Source organism: Prunus mume, linkage group LG1, assembly GCF_029339155.1.
Source record: "Prunus mume cultivar Tortuosa linkage group LG1, ASM2933915v1, whole genome shotgun sequence".
In the NCBI taxonomy this organism is placed as follows: domain Eukaryota; kingdom Viridiplantae; phylum Streptophyta; class Magnoliopsida; order Rosales; family Rosaceae; genus Prunus; species Prunus mume.
Genome location: NC_142698.1, coordinates 17834799 through 17861922, shown reverse-complemented (window position 1 = coordinate 17861922; position 27124 = coordinate 17834799). Strand labels below are relative to the sequence as shown.

Genomic DNA, 27124 nt, shown 5'->3' with positions numbered 1-27124 from the left:
GGTCACAAGCCTTGAACGCATTTTAAAAGATATATTGTTGGTTTCTTGATTTCTTGGGCTCAATGTTGGTTATGTATATTAAAAGCAACTTCTCTTTTTTCCTTTGTCTGAAGTATTTCGAAGGTATATTCTGAATCTGAATGATAATTTTGTGATGGGTGAGAAAAATATGAACGTAAAAAAAGGAGCTTAAAGCAATGAAGAAAAAAGTAAAAAAACTGAAAAAGAAAAAGAAAACTGAAAATTGGGTGCACCATTATTGACGTGGCAGGGTCCTAATGGCCTTACGTTCCAATAGAGAAATTATAGAGTGGTACGGTATCACTACGTCATGGTGATACTCCCACTAAATTTACCACATGTCTTTATTAAAAGAAACTTTTAACTATTTTTCCAGTAGGATATTTGGTTCCAATTTTACCCTTTAGGAAAAAAAAATAATAAGAAGAACTTAGCGACCAATGTTGGCACTTGGCAGTATGGGTGACATTTTTGACCGAAAAACAGCAAAAATCCAACCGATATTATACGTATTGGAACCGCAATAGCTAAAAACCTACCGAAAATTACGGTTTTAGAAACCGAACTGCAATTGCGGTTGCGGTATGTGATTTTAGCAACTCACGGTTACATAAAGCAATTTTTTTTAAATAAAAAAAATTGCATTTTAGTAGTTAGTGTTCACCCGTTTTGTGTTTATTCCTGAGATATGAAGGGCAAAGTTCCCTACTGCCTTGGAAACCATTGATTGCTTAACAAGTTAGTTTTTTTTGGTGTATGAGCGTGCCACTACTAGCAATAAAGATTCTAGTAGACTTCTTTAAAACCGATAACTTGCGCTCCAAGTTACTGATTTCTAAACAAGTAATTATGAATTTGGGTGAGGAATATCTCCCAAGTAAGTTCTTTTTCTTGCCTCAGACTGGTGAAGACTTCACAATTTATCTCAGTATAAAATTGATAATTCGCGAGTAATGGATAATAAAGTGGACTGTTTTAGATGAATGCTCTTTCTGAGCTACAAAGGAAGAAATCAACTCTAGAAAGGCAAAAGAAAGTTGGAACTTCATTCTGTCGGATAGAAGCTTCGATCCGGGGTATGTCAGGCTAGATCGGACTTTCAACAACTTCAATCGCTTGTAGATCGATACCAAAGTTCAATTTTGGCAGAGCTTTAATATACTCCAAGCTTTGGGAGGCTTTTGAGTGGCAGAACTGCAGCTTTTGATTTGAAGGGACAGTAGCTATTCTTAAGAACCTAATGAGCTGGAAACTGCACTATGAATTTTGTTGAGGTTTTCATATTTGGGAAAACTCAAACTTTGCTTGTCTTGGCTTTTGTTGAACCAAATTTGTAACTAGAGAGATCTCGTTTTGAATGACTTATTTCTTTAAGTCTGAACTTTAGAAATTCTGATCTAAAACTGTTTTTTCTTGTGGTTCAAGTGAGCTTTTGGTTGATTTTTTTAGGTTGTTTGTTTGAATTGATGAAAATTGAGTGTCCTCGATTCTGTTCATCCTCTCTAGTATCTATAAGAAAATGCTTTGGAGTAGGGTTTCATTCTTTTAATAATGGGCGGCAAAAAATTCTCAAAAGATCTTTTCATTTTTAAATGCAAAGGAAGAAGAAAAGTTTTAATCAATTCTATGGCAGATAAGCTCTCAACAGTCAGTTCTCAAGATCACTTTCCTGTTTTTCCTGAAAGAGAACCTAACCCCTTTTTAATTTCCAACTGCCCCTTGTGAGAGCTCAAACCGTGATGGTTAGTTTGATTCTCAGTTTGAACAGCTCCTTGTCTTCCTGCTTATCTCTTTTTGAAAGTATGACCTGCTTATCTTTTGGGAGAATCAACCCTTTTTTTGGAGTAGAAGAAATATCTCTAAATATTTTATACATAAAAATAGGGGTTTGATCTTCTAATGGCAGAGATTTTTAGAGAGGTCTTCTCCTAGTTTGCATGCTTTTGATTAACATATTTTATCAAATTAGTTGAAAATGTTGACTTTTCAATGTCAGAAAAAGAGATTTCACATGGGTCTGTTTTTATTTTTCTTCTTTCTTTAATCATGCTGGGCTTGCTCTGATTTTTCTGGAATCAAACCAAGGACTAGCTTGCTCTTTTCTTTTCAAGTCCCAAGTTTTTATTTTGCCACCTTTTGATAGATCCTAGGCTGAGTTCTTTTGGATTTTTGGGCTTTTGATTTCCTGTTTATTTTGCGAAGTCTGAGTCTGGGCCCGTAGTGTTTGGGTGGAGTGTATAATCTTGGCCCAATTCAAGGGAACGTTGGTGGCTGGTTTAAAAATTGCTATGGGCTTTGTGACCTTGGGCTGGGTGTGCCAAATTAAGCCCAAACAGTTAGATGTTGTGTTTTAATTTGGTTGAGTTTAATCTATTATTAATATGCTTTTATGTTGTTGCTTTTGTGTTGTGTTGTGTTATAGATGGAGTCTAGCCACTCTAACACACCTAATGCCTCTAATCCCCCAAACACAAATCCGATACACCCGAAACACAACCTCTACTCCAACTCATAAAGAATGGCTTCTTCTTATAATAAAATCCACTCACCACCACCTACACTTGAGTTCTCCTTTTGGTTTGTAACTTTAATTAACTTTGAATTGGATTTTTCTTTAGGTTGTGAATGCTTGAGAAGTTGAGGTTGTGAATTTATTTCTCTAGGTTGTGAATTTATATTTTTTGGTTAAAGTATACTTGAACTCAAAAAACTTTAAAAGAAGCATCAAACCTAGGCTTAAAAGTGTGGAAGATTGAATTTTGATGACACAAAAAGACCACACTTAAAGATCTAAAATTGTCTAATTTAGGACCAAAATATTCAAATCGGTTTAAACTGTTAATTAACGGTAACCGACTGATTTTTGTGGTTTCAAAAATCACCTTACTGCAAATAGTCGGTCGGTTTGTGGTTCAAGAAAAATTGCAGTTATCGAACCGCAACCACCCTACTCGGTGCCCCATTTTCCTTCATCTCTGTTTCGCCTCTCTCTCTCTCTCTCTCTCTCTCTCTCTCTCTCTTGTTCCAAGAATCACTTTATTTTGTAGTTGTCTTTTATCTTCACATTCCAAAGGGTGCAAAAATTTACACTGCATACAAAAGAGTTTCTTGGGGATTTTGGTTAAGTTTGTTCTTTTTGTATAGTTAAATTAGTGATTATTCCCGTACATATTTCGGAACGAGTTTCAACACTAGGTCAACTTAGAAATTGCGTACATAGTTTTTGAGATCTTCTCTTGTTAAACCCATGTGAGACTGAGAGCAAAATTGGACAAAGTGAACTTGGAACTGGAACTGGAGGTTTTGAGGAAGATGAAGACAACCTAGATGAGGAAATTGAAGTTAGGGGGAGGAATTGAAACCTGAAGGAGCAGTGGAGGGGTACTACGATTGGGGGTCGTGGGAGGTTAACGCAGTCTTACTTTTTCTTTTTGCCCTTTGTATTTTTAATTAATTTTATTCTAAAGGATAATATTAGAAGCTAAAATCCATTCGTACAAACAATTAAATTTTCTTTTTAAAATAAATGTGTGGCAAATTCTGAATGGAAATTTTATCGGCTGATGTGGTAATACCGTAACAGCCTATAATTTATCGTTGCGCTGGTGTTGTATCGTATAATTGCCCGACCCATGAGAGTAGAGTGAGCATAGTGTTATTATTGGTATTCTCGCAACCCAGAAAAATCACAATTCTCCCATATTTTCTTACCATCCAAACACCTTCTCCTTTCCTCTATCTCCCTCTCTTTAGGGTTTATTTGCATCCCTCAAAATCCCACACTTTCTGGCACTTTCCTGGAAACTCTCGTACTTTCATATCCCCATCACGAGACGATAGAAAGGCATGCCTCTTCATTGGGACCCCCCAACTCTGTTTCTTTAGAGCTTCGGAGGATTTCGATTATAGGCGGTTCGAAGATCTCTGTGATGAACAACGATTTCGAATTGGACGGAAAATCAGGTGCCACTGTAGACGTTGAGGAAGCTAGAGCTAGGGTTTCCGAAGGCGGTGCCGGTAGCTCAAAAGATGAAGCTAGGGTTTCAACAATGGAGTTCGATTCAGGAGCTCCGGAGAGCGAGGCTGGTGATTCCCGGGTTTCCAGAGGCGGAAGATCTGAGGAGGATAGGGCTAGGGTTAGGGTTAGTCCGGAGAGTGACGTTCGGAATGTAGATAAAGTGATGGAATCAAAGGGCTCTGGAATTCAGGTGGAAAAGGCGAGTGTCTTTGTATTCCATGATGATCAGGACGACGTATTTGATATTGGAAGGATCGAAATCGACGAGGATTATGAAAAATTTGAGAATGAAAATGATGAAGATGACCGTGCAGATGTGGAGAAGGGTAAGTCTTATGAGCACCGGTCTTTGTTATCTGAGTTTGATGAGTTTGTGGCTAATGAGAAGAGTGGAGTAGCTCTTGGAACGTCGAGGGCACTTAGCTATGGGTTCGAAGTGGGTGATTTGGTGTGGGGAAAGGTAAAATCTCATCCGTGGTGGCCGGGACACATATTTAACGAGGCATTTGCATCGTCTCAGGTGCGCCGGACACGAAGGGAAGGTCATGTGTTGGTGGCTTTCTTTGGTGATAGTAGCTATGGGTGGTTCGACCCAGCTGAGCTTATCCCATTTGATCCCCATTTTGCTGAAAAATCTCTGCAGACGAATCACAGGACCTTTGTGAAGGCTGTGGAAGAGGCTGTTGATGAGGCGAATCGCAGATGTGGAGTTGGTTTGGCTTGTAAATGTAGGAACCCCTATAATTTCCGGGCCACAAGTGTGCAAGGGTACTTTGTTGTTGATGTGCCGGATTATGAGCCGGGAGCAGTTTATTCTGAGAATCAGATTAAGAAGGTGAGGGATAGTTTTAAGCCGAGTGAGATCTTGTCTTTCTTAAAGCAGTTGGCCGTGTTACCACACGGTGATGATCAGAAGAGCCTTAACTTTAATAAGAATAAGGCTACTGCATTTGCGTTTCGTAAGGCTGTGTTTGAAGAGTATGATGAGACCTATGCTCAGGCATTCGGAGTGCATCAAGGACGCTCTTCTCGTAAACTAGTTGCCCCGGTGGACCCACCTCGAGGTATTAATACTTTCTCATAATCGTTGGTGATAAATAATAATCAATTTTGGGCCTTCATGCTGTAACTTACTTGTGTCTGTGCTAGTGCAAGGAATGCTTGAGTAGCTCTTGTGGAGATCACCCTCCCTTTCTTAAGGGTGGGACTGCATAATAAACGTAACTGTAGATGAATGTGCAGAACTAAATGTTATCAGTTACCTTAATATCTTTTTGTATTTGCAGCCGTTGCTTTCATGCATTTAATTATTGGCTTTTATGTGGATAATGAAATGCTTAATCAGTTTACTGTGATGATTGCATCTTGATATGTTTGCTACAGGAAGGTCCCTTGTAGTTGCATTTATGGGAAATTTGGGATATAAACCTGAATTTTGTTTTTGTAATTGGTATTAAAGATAATTAATCATAGACCTTGAATGTCAATGGTCTTGGTGTTATCCCATGTAGTCTTTCACATCATGATTTATGCCAGATTATTACCCTTTCAGTGTTCTAAAATTAGACCTAACAGATAACAGATTTGGATTTTTTGGTGTATGTTTTTGTTTCTTATGCCTTTCCAGTGAATTTGGGTTGACTCATAACATTGTGCAAGTGTGGAGACAATGTCTAGAATTACTATTTGCATCTTCAAGTACCCTGAAGTGTCCTTAACTCCTGCCCAATTCTTCTGTTTTAATTTGCATAAAGCCAAATTAGATGTTTTTCCATCTGTATTTTAAGTTGAATTCACTTAACATGATTTTCTAATGGGATTGTTTCCTTAACCAGCTCCCTTGAGTGGTCCATTGGTGATTGCTGAAGTTCTGGGTGGGCGGAAGAATGCCACGAAACCCATGAAAGTCAAGGATCATTCAAAGAAAGACAAATACGTTTTCAAACGGAGAGATGAACCCAGTAACTTGAAAACCCATCTAACTAGCCAGGGCCAAGCTAGTTCCTCGGCCCCATCTGCTGGCTTGGAGGGATCAATACCATTAGTAGATGGGGATTATACGGTACAGAAGAGGGCTCCAGCTGTCTCTACAAAGACTCGGGTTACAGCAAAACATGAACAGACTGATTTTATAAGCAGCAGTTCTACAGTTTCAAGTGCGGATGTATATGGGAAAGAAGCTGTAATCATAGATCAGGCGACAGCAAACAGCTCTCTCACCACCCAAGATGTTACTAATGATGCAAAGCCATCTCTTGACAAGGAAAGAGGGGCTCTGCAGGAAGTAAAAGAGGGAGGTACAAGCACAGAATGTCTTGATTTATTTGGGGAAGAGACCAAGCAACGTACAAAAGATGGTACATCACAACCTTTAAAGCAGGAAGGTGAGGGTTTGGTTGAGTTTAAATGTGAAGAGAGTGCAAAATTGTCTGGATCACATGAAAATTTTCAACAACCTTCAAGTTCTTTGAAGAAAGTGGAAGGAGGTTATGAATTGAATCAAGTTCGCGATGGTCGTGGTGTTGGAGATCCTTCCTCAGTTGACGCAAAGAGTTCAGGTGGGATGAAGGCTATTGGTGGAGTGAAAAAAGCAAAGGTTCTTAAACGGCGTGCAGAGGACTTGCGCACTGAGGACTCTATGATGGGGGATAACAGGAAAAAGAAAAAGAAGAAACAGTTAGGTTCTGAAGCAAGCTTCAGAAACCCACAGAAGCCTTTGACTTCTGGAAAGGTACATTCCTCGGGAAGTAAAGTTGCAGGAAATTCCAAGGATGTAGGTTTGGCTCCAAGAGAGGACATCCACAGGTAGAACATCATAAGAAAGATGTTGCCAGTAATAACTCGTCTGAAGCTGTTGGAAAATTTCCAATTGTTGGCTTGGGAGATGTGGAGCTTGAACTACCACAACTGGTAAGTGATTTGCAAGCCCTTGCCCTTGATCCTTTTCATGGTTTTGAAACAAACAGCCCTGCAATTGTTCGGCAGTTCTTTCTGCACTTCCGGTCCCTTGTCTACCAGAAAAGCTTGGTTCTGTCACCACCCTCCGAGACTGAACCTGTTGAAGTTCGCTCCTCTAAATCTCCATCTGGTGTCAAAGCCTCTGACATATCGCCTACTGAACATGTCAGAGATTTGCCATTCTCAAAGGCAGCAAAACCCATGTTCAGATCCGACGACCCTACCATAGCTGGGCGGAAGCGTGCCCCATCTGACCGTCAAGGAGATATCGCAGCTAAGAGGTCCAAGAAAATTAGTGATCTGAAAACGTTGGCTGCAGAGAAGAAGGCCAGTCAGAGAGCTTTAGAATCCAAGCGTGTGGAGGCCAAAGAATCAGCGGTACCGCTTCTGCGAAGGTCAATCAAGCCAGGTTTTGCGAAGAAAACAGAGCCTGCATCAAAGGCAGTTGAGCCCACAATGCTGGTGATGAAGTTCCCTCCCAAAATATCTCTCCCATCACCTGCAGAACTGAAGGCAAAGTTTGCACGATTTGGGCCTATGGATCAGTCCGGTCTCCGTGTCTTTTGGAAGTCCGCAACATGCCGGGTTGTCTTTCTGCACAAATCTGATGCACAAGCAGCATTGAAGTTTGCTACCGCAAACAGCTCACTTTTTGGCAACTTTAGTGTGAGGTGCCAAATTCGAGAAGTGGGTGGTCCGAAGTTCCAGATACCGGCAAGGGCGACAATCCCTGTGAGATCCCGCGGGTTAAGGACTCATCAGCGGGGCAGTCACCGGCAATGGCATCGGCACTCAGACAGCAGCAGCAGGCTCTTCTTCCACAGAGTGCAGTCCAGCTGAAGTCGATTCTGAAGAAGTCGTCGGGCGAGGAGCCGGGAGGGCAGGTAACTACCGGTGGCAATGGAAATAGTAAAGGAACTGCACGTGTAAAATTCATGTTAGGTGGGGAAGAAAGTAGTAGAAGTACTGATCAATTCATGATGGCTGGTAATAGAAATAACTTCAACAACAACAACAGTGCTAGTTTTGCTGATGGTGGTGCTGCTGCACATTCTTCGTCTACTACTTCTATTGCTATGGATTTTAATACTAGGAACTTTCAAAAGGTCAATGCTCCTCCAACTTTTTCATCATCGCCTCCTATACTTCCTCTTCCCCTTGCTCCTCCTCAATATGCAAAGTCCCCGCATAATAAATTTCCACCTCACCATTCTGAAATGGCACCACCCAGAAATAGTCAACATCTAAACACACCCGCTGCATTTCCAAGTGCACCCAGCGTCGATATTTCACACCAGATGCTAAGCCTGTTGACTAGGTGCAACGATGTCGTAGCCAACGTCAAGGGCTTGCTTGGCTATGTGCCGTACCATCCTCTTTGATGGTGAAACATGGGCAAAATTATATGCCATAAAGCAAGCCAAGCCAAGGCAAAGACGGACAAGACAAGTACATGGAATCCACCACATGAATTGAAATGCGGCATTTTGGGCTTACAAGAGAGAGAGAGAGAGCTTCTCAAATGTAGTAGTTTGTTTACAAGTTGGGTACTCCGATTGTACTGAGATGATGATATTGATGATAGTGCCATCTTTTTCTTTTTCTCTTTTTGGGTTGAACTTTTGTTCTTTGGGCCAGTTTCCATAATCTCTTTATTTCCATGACGTAAAATAGCAGTGAATTTTGTTAGGAATTGGCATAAAAACTTTATAAAAGAAAAAAGAAAAGTTTACATGCGAAAGATGATTGAGACAATGTTAGCCGTTATGCCTTCATTACAATACCTAAACTTTTCTAGCATCCGCCAGAACCTTCTTAATTCCATTCCTTTGTTATTCAAATTCCAAATCCTTAAATCGTCCAAGTTGCAAAGTTCGAAAAAGTGTAGGAGAATGAGCATTTTCAACCACCCAAGCGGTGGAATTGGAACTTATCCTAATTACGATTTTTTTATTTTTATTTTGGGTGGATGGTTCGCATCAAACTATTCCTTCTCCCGTAAGCATAAAGATAAAAGCAAAGCGGCTGCCTTTTCTTCACACGTACCATTTACGTGTTTTCAGCCCTTCAATATCCAATGTGGGGACTTGTAAAATAGACCCTTTTGTTTAATCCCTACCATCCAATAAATCCAACGGGTTAGATTTGAAGCTCCTAATTTAACTGTTGTTCTACTTGTATCCTAACCAAAACTAGAAGCAGCCATGGTTATGGATTTGTGTTGAATGAATGCATAGCCTAATTAGAAGAAGCCTTCTTTAATTAGTTGGTGGTGATGATTAAAACTAACTTACCAAATCAACCAGAGGCTTAGAGACGGCGCTGGTGGAGTGCAATGGAGGAAGAATTTAACGTCGGTAAAAATAAACAGATAAACAGAAACAAGGAAACTAATTTGTCCAACATAATAAGGAAAGGATTTTGAAGGATATTGAGATTCAAATCGTCTCTCACACACAGCTTTAAATATTTACAACAAACCATTACCATCTACCTCTTCGTGTTCATATAATAATAAAAGAATCCAAGAGGAAGAGAAGAGGGAGAGACAGAGACAAAGATAAAGATTAAATATGGGGATTTGCTGGGGTGCTCTAACTGATAACTCAATACCAACAAGGCCATCTGGATACAGGTATTTCATTATTATTCAATTTTGTTTACTCTCTTCTCTTTTTTTGTTTATTGTTCTTGTTGCTCATTAGGTTCCAATTAGCATCTAAAGTTTCACATGAATAAAATTAGTATATAAAGTTTAAGAATTTACTATAGATCGTAAAGTTAGATCAGTTTGTTAAGATAATGAGTCCGCCCATGTCGATACCACTTCCTTATGCAGCTATGCTTGTGTAAAAAGGAAAAATAAGAATTTTATTTTGATTGATACATTTAAATTAATATCAATATCAATATGACGTCAGAGGGGGCTGGCCTTCAGTCACTTTGTTTGTGCCCCATTCCCCCATTTAACATCTTAATCAGTAAATTGACTTCCTTCCTCTTCCTTAATCAATCTTTTGAAGACTAAACCTAATTAATGACATGGGCAATTTTCCCGTGAATCTTAGCCAAATGGCAAGCCACAACAGAACAATACATATACAATTGGGATTTCCTGTTTTTAATTATGCATCACGCTCCCATATAAAATAAAAAAAATAAAAAATTCACATGTCACACGCATCCGCGTAAATTTATAAACCAAAATAATAAATAAACAATACGCGTAATGAAAGATTCTTTCTAGGAACAATTTCACAATATTTGCTACGTAATTTATTTTATAGGAAAAAAAAAGCTGAAAAAAATTGTAACCACTTATCCAAAACTAAAATGAAATAAATAAAAAATTATAAATCAGAGAAGGTTCTTGGAACCTGGCCTCGCTTTTGCTCCTCTATATATTGTTTTGCTCTCCGTGCCAACTCCCAATTCACAGTTCTCAAGTTCGCAAATCAAAAGAAATATCAAACACTTTCTCTGATTTCAAGTTTCAAGTTTCCAACTAAAGAATTCAATCGTCATGGAGTGCAGGCCTTTGGAGATAACAATCGTCTCAGCCAGCGACCTCAAGGACGTCAATATGTTCTCCAAGATGGACGTATACGCCGCCGTTTCGGTCTCCGGCGACCCCCGCAACAAGAAGCAGGAGACCAAGACCCCCGTCGCCAAAGACGGCGGCACAAACCCTAAGTGGAACAACTACTCCATCAAGTTCACTCTCGACGACGCCGCTTTGCTCCACAACCGCCTCACCCTCAACATCAAGCTCGTCTCCGAGCGCAGCTTGGGCGACACCAAGATCGGCAAAGTCCAAATCCCCCTCAAGGAGCTCTTCGACAGCTTGGGCGGCGGCGATGATCAGAAGAACCAGATCAAGCACGTCGGTTACAGCGTTCGAACTTCCAATGGGAAGCCCAAAGGATCCATCAATTTCGGGTACAAATTTGGGGACAAGTTCACAGTTCCTGTTCCTGAGGCCCATAAGAAATCCCATGAGCCCGTGATGGCTTACCCATCTGGGCATCCCGGGTCAAGCTCCGGGTACCCACCTGCGGCCCATGCGGGTCCGTATCCGCCTGCCCAAGCTTACCCGTACCCGCCGCCTGGTGGGTACCCACCACCGCCTCACCAGCAGCCGGGTTATGGGTACGCACCACCTCCGCAGGCCGGGTACGGTTACCCGCCTCAGTCAGGATATGGGTACCCGCAGCAGAAGCCTAAGAGGGGAGGAGGTAACATGGCGCTTGGCATGGGAGCTGGACTGTTGGGTGGTTTGCTGATTGGAGATATGATTGGAGATGTTGGTGAGATGGCTGCCTATGATGCTGGGTATGATGCTGGGTTCGGTGGTGATGACTTTGGCGGTGGCTTTGATTTCTAGTAATTTTTGGTCTTTGGGGTCTCTTTTATTTTTATGTAGTTTCAGTTTTATGATGAGTACATACAGATGTTTAACGGAGGTTTCAGGGTTATGTCTTCTTGCCTTCTTGTCTGTATACATGTTTGGATGCTTTTAGATTAGAGTTCATATGCTTTGCACATTTCTTTCTTCGCTGTTGTGGTCACACATGTAAAGTCTCAAACAGTGATGAAGAGCACTAAAAGCTTGTGAAAGTAGCGAAAACTCACAGGCTCCTCCAGGAGAGACGAGGCATTAGATGATGATAAAATTCCCCAAAAGTTGTGTCAAACTTACACCATAGCATCCGATTGTTTTTCCACTCGACATCCTAAAGTTTCCACCAACGAAAAGTCAAGGACTGCTAGTGTCATACCGTGTGGCTCATAATAATATTCCAAATCGTGCATTATCAACCAGGAAGTTTGAGCAGAAATTACGTCATAAGCTCATTCAATCTTTGTCAGCAGAACAAATAGTAAGAGTAACTACATCCATTTGTCATTAGCCATGGTAAGGGGAGCTAGGGCAATCATTATTTACATGAATAGTGGTTGTTTTTGTAAATAGATTTTGTGTTTCCATCCATTCAAGAATTACTATTCTTTTTTTTTTTCACACATTTTTTACCTCAATAATTAATTTGGATAATATTTTGGATAAGATTTAGTTCCTACGTGTCACAAGACTATTCATAATTGATAAAATTTCCTGATAAGATTTTTGGATTCAAATTTGGATGAATTTCAAAATTCAAATTTCAGATAAATTTTTGGTTCATATTTCGGATGAATTTCAAATAAATTTGGTTTGAAATTTCAGATAAGATTTTCATCCAATCAAATGCCACGTGGCATGTCTATCTTGCAAAATTTTCTATAAAACCAGAGGCTCAACTCATACCTCTCACACCACATCTTTCTATATTTTCATTTCTCAGAGTTTAGAATTCATACTACATTCATCTCAATGGAAGATTTTAGGAGATACTTGGAGAGGCAAGAGCGAGAAACAAATGAGAGAAACCGTAGAGTAGATGAAATCAATGAGTTGCAGAGACAAGTCGATGAACAAGTTGTCATAGCAGTGGCTTTGCAAGATGAAGAGAACCAAGGTCGCCGCTGTGGTTCACAAGTCCGCCGAATGTGGACAGACATAGGCATTTTGGGGTAAGAATCTTTTGAAGATTATTTTATCCTAACTTCTTTGTACTATGATGTTGAATTTTCAAAGGCGATTTAGATTGCAACCTCATTTGTTCAATAAAGTCATGCATGATATTTGCAATTATGATGCATACTTTGTTCAAAAGTGTGATGCTGCTGGGGTTTTGGGGCTTTTCCAGAGCAAAAGCTTACGGTTGTTATACGAATGTTGGCGTATGGAGCATCTGCTGATCAGTGGATGAGATTGCCCGGATGGGGAAGTCCACTACGTTGGAGGCTTTGGTAAGATTTTGTGATGCAATTGAGAACTTTGTACACTATGGACTACCTGAGTAGACCTACTCCCAGGGACCTCCAACGACTTCAACAAAAAATCGAAGCTCGAGAATTTCGAAATGATTGGTAGCATCGATGCATGCACTGGCAATAGAATAATTGCCCAACAGCCTTGCAAGGTGATTACGGAAATAGAAAATGGCCAAAAAAGTATCATCCTGGAAGCCGTTGCTGGCTTCGACACATGGGTTTGGCATGCCTTCTTTGGAGTTGCCGGATCCCAAAATGACCTCAACGTGCTGAGTCAATCCCCGGTCTTCAACGATGTATTGAGAGGTCAAGGCCCCAATATCACTTATCAAGTCAACAATACAGTCTACTAGACGAGGTATTATCTAGCTGACGGCATCTACCCGAGGTGGACCACTTTTGTCAAATCCATTCCTAATTCCAGATCCTAGAAGCAAAAATTATTTGCTACCTATCAAGAAAGATACAGGAAAGAAGTCGAAAAGTATTTTGGCATCCTTCAAGCTCGGTGGTTGATTATTCGAGGTGTGGCCCGTATGTTTGATGAGGAGAATCCTCAGAAGCATTATAATAACTTGCATCATCCTCCATAATATGATTGTGGAGGATGAGTACGATTATGATGCTTTAGAGGTCTACGAACCGGATCCAATGAACACGGTCTTGACATGGATTTATGAAAGGCCCATGGGGTCAAGTGGAGAACCGTTTGAGCCGGAATCATTGGTGAGGGATGGTCGTTTCATGACCCGGATGATAGATCGATATACAGAGAAACAATCTTCGTATATTCATGACAGACGTCAAGTTGACTTGATGGAGCATCTATGGGTGGTGAAAGGCAATGAAGATGAATGATGGAGTATAGATGCTTTGGCTATATTTTGTTTAGTTTATGGTTTGGTTGTGTTGTTTTTTATTTATTATGGTTTGGTTGTGATTTTTTATTATTATTGTGCCTTGTTTGTAGTTTTTATTTTTATTTTAATTATGTTTTGTTTGATGTATGGAATATGTTGAATAAAAATGTATTTTATTGAATGCTTTGTTTATTAAATAAAGAAATCTAATACAAGTCACTTAAGAATTACAACAACTTTAATAGAAAACATGAAAAATACAAATACATAAAATGGTATGCCAACTAATTTAATAGTTTTCATCATTTAACCAATCCGTGTTGCTAGGCTCATCATCCCAGAAAAGTCTTCTTCTCATAATGTCCCTTAGTTCTAGCTTCCAAAATTGTTTTGTTTCAGGGGACATATGGCTTGTATCAATCATCATGGTTTCCCGATCCGTCTTGTCCATATCTTTTTTATGCAAATACTCCCTTTCTCGTGCATACTCGGCTTGAATTGTCATCTCGTTCTCTTGGCGTTTCTGCTCCATTTCAATTCTTACGGCGTTCTGCCTTGCAATTTCCTCCAAAAACTTTGAATTATTATTGCTTGAATTACCTGCTTTTCGGATGGGTGAGTCTTGACTCATAGGGGAATCGATAAGTGAATCCGATGACATTGAATCATGGAGTGGCGTCTCGTTTAACATAACCTCGGGACCCGTGTGAATAATTATGAAGTGTTTGCAATATTTCACTACCTCCCAACATTCATAATGGGTGAAACTTTTTTGCCACCCCCGGTTGCACCGAACCACATATGTGCTTGAATAATTTATTTAACAAAAAAAATGGAAATGCAAGAAATATTTAAAATATATTGGATATGCAAGTAACAAAAAAATAATAATGGAAATGCAATTAACCTTACAAATAAATTGGAAGTGCAAGAAATATTAACAAAATATTGAAAATGCAAGAAATATTAACAAAATATTGAAAATGCAATAAATATTAACAAAATATATATATTAGGACATTAAACTTAATAAAACGAAAATTACAAAATACTTACCTCGTCAGTATGATTTTCCCCACTTCTATAGTTGTGCATCGCTTTTGACAAGGCATCTCTCCATTTTCCCAACTCTTTATTGAGAATTTTTCACATACTAGACAATGTCATTTCCGTACGAGTCGACCCAATTTTTTCACAAAATTCAGCATGAATTTTTTTCCACATATGAAAAAATTTCATCTCATTGCCTGACACAGGACAATGACAAATTTGGAGTCAAGCCTCACACAAGGAAACATTTTCCATGGTGCTCCACGCCCCTCCAGGTTTCGATAGAAAAAGCCATAAAAATAAAAAATAAAAATACAAGGTGAAAGGGAGGAAAATGTAGGCCAAAAAGAGTGAATAATAATAGAAGTAGAATAAAATGTATAAGGATTAGTGTTGAAAGTGAAGGCTATTGATAGGTATTTATAGAAGAAAAAAATCATAATTTTTTAGTTTTTTTTTTTAAATGATTTTTTTTCATAATTTTATTGCCAAAAAATGTCACCGCTTTGATTGGATTCGGATCTGCTAATCGGAGCGCTCGGGCGTGACACATCGCGCATGACGTCACAACACGCGGGCTCGACCTCGGCTAAACTGGCCTTCGGGCCAGCCCGACTTCTTAGGACCCACTCCCAGCCCGGGCTTGATCTCACTGCTAGAACGACTTTTTTTTTTTTTCCTTTCCCCCCAGCCTTGGGCTCAGTTGATGGATGGAACTTCTCTAAGAACAAAATACCCAACCTTCTAATCAGCCACCTGTTCAATGAGTTGAAGAACCCTAAGGGCCCAAAACTAAGGAGATAGGCAGGCCCAGAGAGCAACCATCACTAAAGAAGGGAGATGGTTCATAACATATAGTTGATATGTTCTTTGTTTACACAGCTTATAGCATAATTTGAAAGAGGTAGCCAGATAAACTCAGCAACAAAGAAAGTAATGAAACTTTGATAAAAGAATAGAACATGTAGTAGAAAGGCTAACAAAACTTGTCATAATCAACTGAATCATTATAGCTCCTTGAAATTAAATCCAAAGTGACAAATATAACTTGCTTCATCATCAAGGACAACTATTACTCAATCCACCATCTAAATACTTAACAAAGCCTACCAATAATCAAAGAGAATTTCAACTTATGCCAGAACATTAATATGTCAAAAATCCATCTTCAACATCAATTTGATAAGAAGAAACAACTTTTTATCAATCAATGAGTCAAATTAAACACAGTAACATACTCTTTCTCTTTCTTGGTGTCTACATTCTAGCGCTGAATGTTAAGCATCTGCTTAGCCTCAGTCTGCTCCTCCAACAATCCATCACTAGTATACTTGCTCGGCAGCTCCTTCTTCTTCTTCTCCAGCACCATCTTCTCAATCTGCTCGTCGTCCGGCAACGGCGGCACGTGCACCACAAACTCTTTCTCCCTCTCACTCCTCTCTTGTAATTCCCTTTCTCTCTGCCTCTCCTCCTCAACAACAAAACAAACAAACAAAGTTTACGATAATATTCAAAATTTTCTGTAACAAAATAAATGTGTATTACTAAATCAAATATGCTTAGGCTTTGACGAAGATATAAGCATGATACATTAGTATTTAAGTGGTGTTCATGGAAAAATTGGATTGCATTCCAAAAAGAATTAGAATATATATATATATATATATATATATATTTTGGCATAAGCTGTAAATACAGCTTGGACAAATACACAACCCATAATCCAAAAATATCTTTCAAAGTTTATGGTGTGCAGCAAAACCCTCCCAAAAAAATTAATATTAAAATAGGTCAAAATAAATAAAAACCCCAAGTCCTGCCTACCTCCACCGCCACCGAGTTTCATGAGGCCATGACCACCATCTCCTCCTCCCCTGATTTACTCACCACGCCCCAAATGGCACACCCACGGCCTCTCCATGCAGCCTCCGAGCCCGAACCCGACGACTCTTCCTCTCTCTCCACCCAAAACCCAAGTTCAGGCCCAAACCCGAACCCGACCCAAATCCCTACACTCCTCCACCTCTCCTTCAACCAGGACCACGGTTGCTTCTCCGTCGCCACCGACGTCGGCTTCCGCGTTTACAACTGCGACCCCGTCCGCGAGATCTTCCGCCGCGAATTCGGTCCACATGGCGGCCTCGGGATGGTCCAGATGCTCTTCCGCTGCAACGTCCTCGCCCTTGTCGGCGGCGGACTCGACCCGCTCTACTCGCCCAACAAGGTCATGATTTGGGAGGACAACGAGTCCCGTTGCATCTGCGAGCTCTCTTTCCGGTCCGAAGTCAAAGGGGTCAGGCTCCGCCGTGATCGAATCGTCGTCGTTTTGGTCCAGAAGGTTTTCGTCTACAATTTCACTGACTTAAAGCTCCTGCATCAAATTGAGACCATCGCCAACCCCAAAGGACTGTGTGAGGTCTCGAACGTGTCGGGTCATCCGGTGCTGGTGTGCCCGGGGCTCCAAAAAGGTCAAGTTCGGATCGAGAATTACGTGTCAAAGCGGACCAAGTTTGTAATGGCCCACGATTCCAGGCTCGCGTGCTTGGCGCTCACGCAGGACGGTCGGCTGCTAGCCACGGCCAGTAACAAAGGCACTTTGATCAGGATTTTCAATACTTTGGATGGTTCATTACTTCAAGAGGTATTTAAATTTTATTATTTTTCTTAATGTTCTCTGAAATTGTGTTTTTGGGTGCTGCCATGTCTGTTTGTATGAACTAAGAATCAAGCTTTAGTTGAATCAGAGACAAAGTTGTCAGTCGTCAGTGTGTGTAGTTTTTCTCATTAGGTTGGTTGGCAATGGCATAAGTTTGCTAAAGTTAGGTTTTTGGGAAGCAATTTGTCTCAGAAAGGTGACTGGGATTCATGCTTGGTTGAGGTTTTTGGTTTTTGCAGGGTATACTTGGATATGACTACTCTGCACAAAAATTTATTAACTTTTGTGGTAATTTAGTAACATTAATGTTTAAGGAATTACTTGGTATTTTATGTAGGTAAGGAGAGGAGCAGACAGAGCAGAGATTTACAGTCTTGCTTTTTCTTCTACTGCCCAATGGCTAGCTGTCTCAAGTGATAAGGGCACTGTCCATGTTTTCAGCCTAAAGGTTGATTCAGGATCCTTGGGAAACAATAGATCATGCAGTGCATCAGAGATCAGTCCTCCTAATCCTTCCGGCATTTCATCTCTCTCTTTCATGAAAGGTACGTAATTTGTTGCCAAGTTTATCTCTGAGGTACCATAGATGAACTGTAACGTCAATTTGTAAATGACTGGTAGTTGTGTATCTTGATCTTGGTCTTTCAACCTTGTTCTGGGTTTATCTTTTGCAGGTGTGTTGCCAAGGTATTTCAGCTCAGAATGGTCAGTGGCTAAATATCACTTGCAGGAAGGCTTGCAGTACACTGTTGCCTTTGGACACCAGAAGAACACTGTTGTGATTCTTGGCATGGATGGAAGGTAACTGAATGCAATATTGTTTATTCTTTTTGCAAGTTCCCGTTTTCTAAGTCTTTTGATTCCATGGAGCTGCCTTCAACTAGAATGTTCCTTATTTTAGTTAGATTGTTGGAGTCTATGTTTCTTTTCTTTTCTGTTTCCGAAGATTAACTTTCTAATGAAATCATCGGATTGCGAATGCAGCTTCTATCGTTGCCAATTCGACCCTGTAAATGGAGGAGAAATGACTCAGCTGGAATATTATAACTTCTTGAAGCCAGAAGAAACTTTTTGAAGTGGTGTAAATATTTTGTTTTTGGTAGCACCTGTATGTTATGCCTTTTTTCTTCTTTAATTTATTTAGGGTATTGAATACATTGTAAATATTCGAGGAAATGAGAATTTGCTAGAGATCGGTATCGGGGTTACACATATATAACAGTTATATTATGCATCAATGAAATTAGTTGCAGTGATTAACAATTTTTTGTCTCCAAATTTCGGATCGCTTTAGTTCAATTCGACTTTATGCATCTATTCTATATGGTCCATCTCTGCCAAATATACTGTTAGATAAATTATTGCAAATCACATCCATGATGGTCCTTGCGGTAAAATTAGATATAAGTCCACGTTAGATAGTTGGAGTAAAAGAGACCCATACAAGTTTAAGGGTTAAATTTTGGAGATGATTTCTCCTTATTGCTCGTATACAAGTTACAATGAACACAAGGCTTCCATTCCATGGGAGCATGAGAAATTTTAGAAAGTAGTCACCAAATTACAAACTAATTCACCTCAATATCAACAGTATCTTTCAAAGGTAACATTAACTACTAACTAGCTGGATAATATGCATTCGCTCTTCTTTCCAGTCACAGAATTACAGGAACCAAACCAACAACAAACTATCTTGAAAACAAAAGCTGTCATTCACATATCTGAATTCGACTCCTCTGCAGTTACAGTTAAAGAAAACTCATCTCTTGCTCTTTTCACAACTACCTTGATGGGCACCCCAACTCGGTCTCCCATTATTTCAATGATCTGTCACAATTTCACCAAATTTGATGAACATTTATTAACAAATTATTACAAATCTAGTCATTTGCTAAATTGGTAAATTCAATACACTTTGCCAATATAGCATTCACTCAAAGAAGTTCATGGAAATAATATTATAGTAAGGGTTCCAGTACCTCCTTAATGCTTTCAACAGCCTTTCCATCAAATTCAATAACAACATCACCAGGACGGAACCCAGCACGTTCAGCAGGTGACCCAGGAGTTACCTAGACGATCAAAAGGTAAATTATTTGACAAGTGATCCAGCCATGTTTAACAGTCAAACATGAACATGTTCATTCCAATGGGTGCACAATGAAGAAGTAAAAGTAAAAGCAAGCTGATGCATATCTAGTGAAAAAGCTCAAGTTGCAATAAACTTGTGTGTTATTTGTTGAATACCAACTATCCTTAACAGCCTGGTTTTCATATTTGTGCATCACATACCCACTTAGAAAAGACTGATAGATATCAAGGTAGAAAAAGCAATGAAATACACAACTAAGGCACTGTTACCAGATTAGGCTAGGAAGCCATTTAAAAGTCATTGCAATTCTTTAACTGCCAAAGGATGGCATCTAGATGTACTTTCCACCTCTGATACATTCAACTACTATTTGGATAAATATGTACAAGATTGGGGAAGGAAGCAACTATATACATACCATGGGGACAAGAATCCCTTTCTTCACATTTGGGAATGTAGGATCTCTTTCTTTAAGCTGGGTGATGATCATCTCATTGAGATCAATCATCTTCAATCCAATCCAAGGCCGGACAACCCTCCTGCCGAACATGACTAATTAGTTTCACATATGTTATCTTTAAAGAAACCAAATTATCAAAGAAGTGTATCACATAGAACTATTTGCTCGTGCTAAAACAAAAACATACCCATTTCTCTTGAAGTGGTCCAGAATTTTGGTGACCGAGTCAATCGGTACAGCAAAACTCAATCCATCAGCAGCAAGTACTTTCATAATATTAACACCTATCACCTCTCCGTCAATATTAACTAAAGGCCCCCCAGAATTTCCCTGCAACACTCAGGTCATATACCCAAAAAAAAAGAGCCAAGTTTTAGGCACAATTCAAAGTCATTATCGAGAGAGAGAGAGAGAGAGAGAGAGAGAGAGAGACCGGATTGATTGCACAATCTGTCTGTAAATACTCTCTCCGCAATCCACCAAGACCCAAATCAGTGCTTTTACGGTCAACACAACTGCATTAAAGGGAGAAACATGATGATAAACACCAAAAAAACATGATATTAGATTTCCCCAATTTTAATGTTATAAAAAGTCAAAGAAAATGGTCATTGAAAGGCTTGAAATTGTGCATTTTTATGTGTGTGTTGCTAGGAGTTTAATTTGATAACTGGTAGACAAAAAAGATACCAACTCTCTATTACTGAAAACTAATTTACCTTACAATACCAGATGTGACTGTATTCTGAAGCGAAAGTGGACAGCCAACAGCTATCACACAATCCCCAGGCTGAAGCTTGCTTGAACTGCCGAGCTTTGCTGTTGGTAGTGGAGTTTTAGAATTGATCTTTACAATAGCAACATCGGATTGTAAATCCGCATTGACCACAGTACCCTCAAATGTTCGACCATCTTGCAAAGTGACATGAACCTGTATCAAGTTGAACCGAACATCAATCCTTGAAGATTGATATATTTTCCTAAAAGCCTGCTCTGAAAACCTATTGCATTTCTTAACTCAGACTTAACAGTTACCCTATATTTTTACTTTGAGAATATATGCCCTTCTATGTGTACCAACAGAGTCCCCAATGGAACTAGTACAGAACAGTCATTATGATATTTTAAATTATGAAGAATTGGGATATAGTTTCTAACCTTCCCTTTTGATGAAGCTCTCAGCCCATGAAAATCCACCACAGCATGAGCACACGTTAAAATCGTACCATCCTGGTTAATAATAGTTCCGGAGCCCATACCCTTTCCAGGACTGATCCCATATTCACCTACACAGTTGACAAACAAAGCATCATTGTTAATTTCTCGATACAATACAACTGTCTCAAAACAAGAATGAAAAATCCCAAAATGTATTTATATTTTACCCTGTGGAGCAGATACGTTGACAACAGCAGGACCAACCTTAGCAGCAGCTTTTGCAAAAGAATCTCTGCCCAAACATCCACTACATGTCTTTGGTATCTCTCCAGCTGCTGATACACCAGAAACATCCTTGCTTATATCTGATGATGGAACCGAACTATTTCCCAGAGAAAACAGTGGAACCGATAGCTCTGATTGCCATGGAAGCCACAGCGATTCGCGCAATGGCGCAGGGAGTGACACTGATGCCGTGTAATCTAAATCCAATTCATACTTAATGACTGATTATTATAGTTAATCAATCAGAAATGAATTATTTTTTAGATTCAAATTAAAAATGTGAATCTCGATCTGGATCAAACGTTTGACATTTTTTTAGTTGGGTTAGAAACCAAGCAACGAAAACCCAACATTTGATTTCTCGTTTCCTCATTCATCCAGCAACCAGAAAATGTTTGCCCAAAAACAGGAAGAGAAAAATTCACTTTGGATCAAAATAAAAGCTTTGAACTTACCGGAATTTCTGTTGCCGTTGGCGTACAATAAAACCGACCCTGCAGCGGCGGAAATGGTCCACAATCCGGTTGGGAGTTGAAAGTTTTCTCTGCCGGAATCAGATGCGAAAGTAATAAGTTTCTAACGAAAGCTAATAAATTTAAAAATGAATTCCAATCAGATTGCGAATACCAGAAAATGGTTCATGAGTAAAACGAAACGAAGGCTTGACTGAATGTACTAGAAGTTCTGAAACGCAAGGTACACAAAAACCCAAGCTAAAACCCTTCTTTGATGACAGTGTCTTAAATCCCAGACCAAAGGTTGAAGTGTTGTTATTGGTCAGAGACCAAAGATGAAGTTCAAATGGGCTTTGCAGTTGGAATTACATAGCCCAAATCCTAATCGGGTACCGAGAATTGGAGCACAAATAAAAAGACCAAACCTTTTGGTCCAAAAAAAAAACCTTTTGGGCGTTGTGGGTTGTGTTGTGTGCTCTCTGGTTTTGACTTTTTCTAAAAGAAATCAGATCTTCGACTCAAAAAATTGATGTAATATGTTTCTATTTTTTATTTTTTCACAATGATGATATTATAAAATATTTTAATTCACGGGAGGAGGAGGTTCGAATTCGGATGCAGTGGGGTGAGTACACTGTATTGGCCAAGTGGATTAACTCACATTTGTGAATGTAAGTATTGATTTGAAGATTAGATTTCAATAGCATTCACAAAATAAGAAATCTTTCCATTTGATATGAGGATTTGCATTCCAAATTTCAATTGATCACCATAAGAAGATTGCATTTAAATTTTATTCACAAAATAAGAAACTTTCCATTTGAAGTTTCTGTCAGATATACCCAACCCACTATCAGTTTCCATTTGTGCACTACTCTGAACTAAAAAACCTTTCATTCCTATAGTTCCCTACTGAGATTTATGTAGTTGCTGATACAGCAGAAACACCAGAAGAGGGGCTTGAGGCCAATTCCTTGGGTGGTGAATTGGGAGACGCATTGTCGGCGACATCCGAAGCAGCGTCGTTTGCCTCATTCCCTAAAGTCGGGAGCATTTTCTACAGCAGCAGAAAAAGACGATTTGTTGGTGGTGGGATTGACGAGCTTGGGAGCCTTGGAAGAGGCTTTGGACGACGTCGTCTCCTTTGGAAGCAAAACTGGGTTTATCTGCGGAAGCACACCGCCACTAGGCTATGGTCACTCCTTTCAAAAGCTTCTCCAGCTCCTCGTCGTTTTTCACTGCCAATAGCACGTGCCGCGGGCTGATCCGAGTCTTCTTGTTGTCACGTGCCGCATTCCCCGCCAACTCCAGAACCTGACCGATTAATTTGTGATTTAATGATATAATTACAGAAACAGAAATCAAACAATTGTAATCAAACCATTAAAATGTCAGTTTTCTTTTCATTTCCTTCCTTCTCTCAACAACCAAACAGGAAAGAGAAACACGTCCATGATCAATTCTTCCAAACAAAAAAACAAGGATCAGATATCAAGAGAAAATCAAAACAGAAGTAATATCAGACGCAACAATCAGATCATGTAAAAATTATTTCGATAAAACAAGTTAAAATGCTTAGATCTGAGATATTGCGGATCAGCAAAATCACCTCAGCAGCCAAATATTCAAGAACAGCAGCCATGTAAATCGGAGCCCCGTTTCCGATCCGATCGGCGTAGCGACCAGCTTTCATGAAACGGCATATCCGACCCACCGGAAATTGAAGCCCAGCTCGGACCGACTTTGACAATGCCTTCTTCCTCCCTCCGCCTATTCTTCCTCTGAACCCCTTCGCGGTTTCCATTTTTCTCTCGAGACTTTGGTGGTAAAACGATTCGTTTAGGAGGGAAAGTGCGAGAGTTTCGAACCGCTGGGATTTGAAATCGCGTTGGCGTAATTTGGTAGGCAATATTTTATAGGGGAAAATGCCACATTGGCAATTTGCGAGTTTCTGTTTATGCCTTTGACATGTGTTTCGGGCAAGGGCAATGATACGTGGCAGGCCAGGGATTTTCGTTTCGTGAGTTGATCAGTTGGATCTGGTTATCAATTGGGTCAGGTTTGAATACTACCAAGCGCCATCCGTGGGTTTGGGCCCCTGAATGACGTAAATTTATTTTCGTACCTATATTAAAACACAAGTTATATCATATAATTATATTCCAATACTACACAATAATTTCTCTCGATAATGGAAATTTCAAATATCAAATTCAAGGAGATTTCAAAAATACACAAAACATGAAATTTCCGATTATACCATCCACATTTTCATTTGTGCACTAACTACTACACGAGAAAAACAAAATAAGACTAGGCCCTAAGATCCCTACTGACATTTATATATATCTATATAGATATTGTCACTGAAAACGACATGCGTTTTAGGCCTTCTTGGGAGACTTGGGAGACTTAGGCGTCTTCTCAGCAGCTTCAGAAGACGCATTGGAGGTCTTCTTTGGAAGCAGCACTGGGTTTATGTTTGGGAGCACACCACCGCTCGCTATGGTCACTCCTTGCAAAAGCTTTCCAAGCTCCTCGTCGTTTCTCACTGCCAATAGCACGTGCCTTGGGTTTATCCGAGTCTTCTTGTTGTCACGTGCCGCATTCCCCGCCAACTCCAGCACCTGATTTCAAAACGCCACCACCAATTAATAAATAATTAATAATCAAATAAACAAAAATCAAATCTCATTTTCCTTATTTTTCTCAAAAGCCAAACAGCAAAAGAAAACACAATCGCACAAAACAATCAGATCTTTATTGAGAAGTTTTTACGAGAAACGCATTTCGAGAAGGGGGAAAAGATGTAAAATGCTTAGATCTGAGAAACTTGGATCGTGAAATTACCTCAGCGGCGAGATATTCGAGAACGGCGGCGAGGTAAATCGGAGCCCCGGTGCCTGTTCGCTGGGCGTAGCGACCCTTTTTCAAGAAACGAGCTATCCGACCCACTGGGAATTGGAGCCCCGCTTTGACCGACTTCGACACAGACTTCTTTCTCTCTCCGCCTTTTCTTCCTCCGGCGCCCTTGGTGACCTTAGCGGCTTCCATTCTCTCTCAGATTTTAGAACTGAAAATGAAATTTTGTTGCGGAGGGAAAGTTGGATTGTTTTGAAGCGCTTGGATTTGAATTTGGCAAAAGTACTTTGGTGGGTTCTTCTTTATAAGGGGGGGCGTGCCACGTTGACGATCCGTGTGCTTGTGTTTTAGCCAATTGGATTGTTTTGAAGTTGAAGCGATGGGTGTGAGATTTGATGGTGATCAACGGCTGTGAGTGAAGACACGCTAGCAATCCGCGACTTCTGGATTTTGGAGAGTAGTTGGGGCATTAACTTTGCCTTGGGAACAAATTATATTATTTTAGAGAGGTGATTTGCCCATTCCTCTTCCTTCATTTACACTCACTCTCTTCTCTCTTTGTTTTTTAATACTTTTTAGGTTATTTACTCAAACAGTCCTCAAACTTATACTCGAATTGCATTTTGATCTTGCAACTAAATTATTCGTTCAAATGGTCCACCAATTCTTTATTAATCGACACATTGTCATGTTATATTTTCTATAAGACTTTTAACAACTAAAAAAATACTTTCATTCATATTTTCCATCATCACTCCTCTCAATTTGTTTAGAAATTTTGGCAGAATTTTCGTGTCTACCTTATGACCTACTAAAATAGTAACTCATGTCTTATTCTCAAAAAAATATCAATCGTGAGTGTATTTGTATCTCTCATCACGTTAATACAATGAAAGATGCATACATAAGTGGAGTTCTTGCCCCATACTCGCTTTCATCTCATTCCTATCCTAGGGCCTATGAAGATATTACTCTTAACATGTGATTATGGAATGATTAAAAAGCTTTCTAATAATGATCCTTACCCCCAGAGCATTTTCCTTCAATTTTTTTTCCAAACCATCCCATTAAGAGTTAGAGCTTTGCGACATCAAATGATACGAAAAGTTATCATTCCTAAATGAATTTGAAAGAAAATTGTAACCCAAGAAGAATATGAACCCGTAAAGTTATTGAACGGATTATATTAACAAATAAAATTCTTTGAGCATTCCTCACAACATAAACTTCTTGGACCATATAGCTTATGCATGAAAAAATTTGAACCATTGGCATTTGGGAATGCAATCAGTTCAGAATGATTAGAATGTCCCCTCTAATTAATTGTTCCTTAACCTGACTCTCCTGCCATGACTATAAGCTGATCACTTGGGAAAGAGGTAATGATCTTCATTTGCAACCTCCTCAAATTAGCAGCAAATTCCAATGCTTCCTTCATGGCGGCCCGAGCACCGGCCAAGGCATCCTCCAGCTCCTTATTTATCAAGTAAAATGAGCATATCTGGCTTAGAATTCGGTCATGCCTTTCTTGAAACCTCGCTGCCCTCTCTTCAGCTTGCTCCAATGCTTCATTAACAATCCTTAATTTTTCTGTTGTGACTTGTTGCCTGTGCCATTTTTTACATTCGGCACGAAGAAGAAGATGGAGGAAGAGAAACCGATTACGGCGAAAACTACATGACTGAAATCCATGGAGATCATGTTAATTATTTTGTTGAAGTGTTGAAGAGGTGCACATGTAATAAGAAGAATGGAAGAAAGAAGCATAATTGAGGGGAGCCTAGCTACATTACATATATATTCTTTCCTTTAGTTATGTGGGTTTGTCATATAACTCAATAAGGGAATATTCTTTGCGTTTTTCTTTTGTTTTGCCTGCCAATTTAAAGGAAACTTCCATCTCTAACAAAAATGGATGACAATGATGTGTAAAATAAAGTGAACGAGATGAAGCCAAATAAAAGGTAAATGTGATATAAAATCCTAATGAAGCCAAAGGGTACGTTCTCCGAGAGAGAGAGACCAAATTTTTTAAAAAGAATGCGCATCCAGGGAATCGAACCCTGGTCAGTACCGTGGGAGGGTACTATGATACCACTACACCAGATGCGCTTGTTGTTTATAACTTATTTACTTTATATAAATACTACTACATAAAAATTGGTGAAAGTAGAAATCACTTGAAAATGTAATAAATAATCACTATTCTTATTTATTTTTAGTTTTTTATATTAAGATTTAAGATATATTTACAATAATAATGGTGCAATTTTAGACATTTACTATATGAATTTTCTTTTTCTTCTTGTCAAAATGTTAAACTTTACAATGAAATTGTTTTGTTCTATTGACATTCTTGGCAAAACTTGATTTGA

The 27124-nt window shown here is 39.5% G+C and overlaps 5 protein-coding genes, 1 non-coding gene and 1 pseudogene across 7 annotated transcripts; 3 read left to right on the top strand and 4 right to left on the bottom strand.

Annotated features, from left to right (window-relative positions):
* Positions 1–3576: 3576 nt before the first annotated feature.
* On the top strand, positions 3577–8601 carry LOC103344610 (PWWP domain-containing protein 1). Its single transcript, XM_089053005.1, is given in 4 exon segments — positions 3577–5103; positions 5875–6836; positions 6839–7693; positions 7696–8601. Coding segments are annotated over 4 exon segments (3654 nt in total). The 5' UTR covers positions 3577–3950; the 3' UTR covers positions 8380–8601.
* A 1786-nt stretch (positions 8602–10387) lies between these two features.
* LOC103344584 (protein SRC2) lies at positions 10388–11541 on the top strand. The gene has a single exon (XM_008248185.3). It carries the CDS (start codon positions 10521–10523, stop codon positions 11379–11381), a length of 861 nt encoding a protein of 286 aa, XP_008246407.3. The 5' UTR covers positions 10388–10520; the 3' UTR covers positions 11382–11541.
* A 4945-nt stretch (positions 11542–16486) lies between these two features.
* Positions 16487–18700, top strand: LOC103344585 (autophagy-related protein 18a-like). The gene is made up of 4 exons (XM_008248186.3): positions 16487–17422; positions 17775–17982; positions 18112–18238; positions 18422–18700. The coding sequence occupies exons 1-4, from the start codon at positions 16634–16636 to the stop codon at positions 18510–18512; spliced, it is 1215 nt and encodes a 404-aa protein (XP_008246408.1). The 5' UTR covers positions 16487–16633; the 3' UTR covers positions 18513–18700.
* Positions 18701–18884: 184 nt separating this feature from the next.
* Positions 18885–22089, bottom strand: DEG14 (Trypsin family protein with PDZ domain-containing protein). Its single transcript, XM_008248187.3, is given in 11 exon segments — positions 18885–19264; positions 19417–19509; positions 19948–20068; positions 20177–20319; positions 20423–20504; positions 20709–20920; positions 21148–21275; positions 21375–21629; positions 21888–21945; positions 21947–21976; positions 22060–22089. Coding segments are annotated over 11 exon segments (1251 nt in total). The 5' UTR covers positions 22075–22089; the 3' UTR covers positions 18885–19150.
* A 691-nt stretch (positions 22090–22780) lies between these two features.
* Positions 22781–23823, bottom strand: LOC103344587 (histone H2A.1-like; annotated as a pseudogene). Its single transcript, XR_016126645.1, has 2 exons — positions 23497–23823; positions 22781–23201 (listed from the first exon to the last, which is right to left on the bottom strand). The product of XR_016126645.1 is annotated as a histone H2A.1-like (transcript).
* Positions 23824–24109: 286 nt separating this feature from the next.
* HTA7 (histone H2A 7) lies at positions 24110–25030 on the bottom strand. Its single transcript, XM_008248189.3, has 2 exons — positions 24738–25030; positions 24110–24514 (listed from the first exon to the last, which is right to left on the bottom strand). The coding sequence occupies exons 1-2, from the start codon at positions 24939–24941 to the stop codon at positions 24272–24274; spliced, it is 447 nt and encodes a 148-aa protein (XP_008246411.1). The 5' UTR covers positions 24942–25030; the 3' UTR covers positions 24110–24271.
* Positions 25031–26790: 1760 nt separating this feature from the next.
* TRNAG-CCC (transfer RNA glycine (anticodon CCC)) lies at positions 26791–26861 on the bottom strand. Its single transcript has one exon. It is a non-coding gene; the product is annotated as a tRNA-Gly (tRNA).
* Positions 26862–27124: the final 263 nt, after the last annotated feature.

Excerpts from the sequence above, each read along its gene's own strand:
- LOC103344585 (XM_008248186.3), top strand. The coding sequence starts at position 16,634 with ATGACCACCATCTCCTCCTCCCCTGATTTACTCACCACGCCCCAAATG. Across the intron at positions 17,983-18,111 it reads ATCTCTCTCTTTCATGAAAG|GTGTGTTGCCAAGGTATTTC; the intron begins GTACGTAATTTG and ends TATCTTTTGCAG. Across the intron at positions 18,239-18,421 it reads ATTCTTGGCATGGATGGAAG|CTTCTATCGTTGCCAATTCG; the intron begins GTAACTGAATGC and ends TTGCGAATGCAG.
- LOC103344584 (XM_008248185.3), top strand. The coding sequence starts at position 10,521 with ATGGAGTGCAGGCCTTTGGAGATAACAATCGTCTCAGCCAGCGACCTC.
- HTA7 (XM_008248189.3), bottom strand. The coding sequence starts at position 24,941 with ATGGAAGCCGCTAAGGTCACCAAGGGCGCCGGAGGAAGAAAAGGCGGA. Across the intron at positions 24,515-24,737 it reads TCGAATATCTCGCCGCTGAG|GTGCTGGAGTTGGCGGGGAA; the intron begins GTAATTTCACGA and ends TTTTGAAATCAG.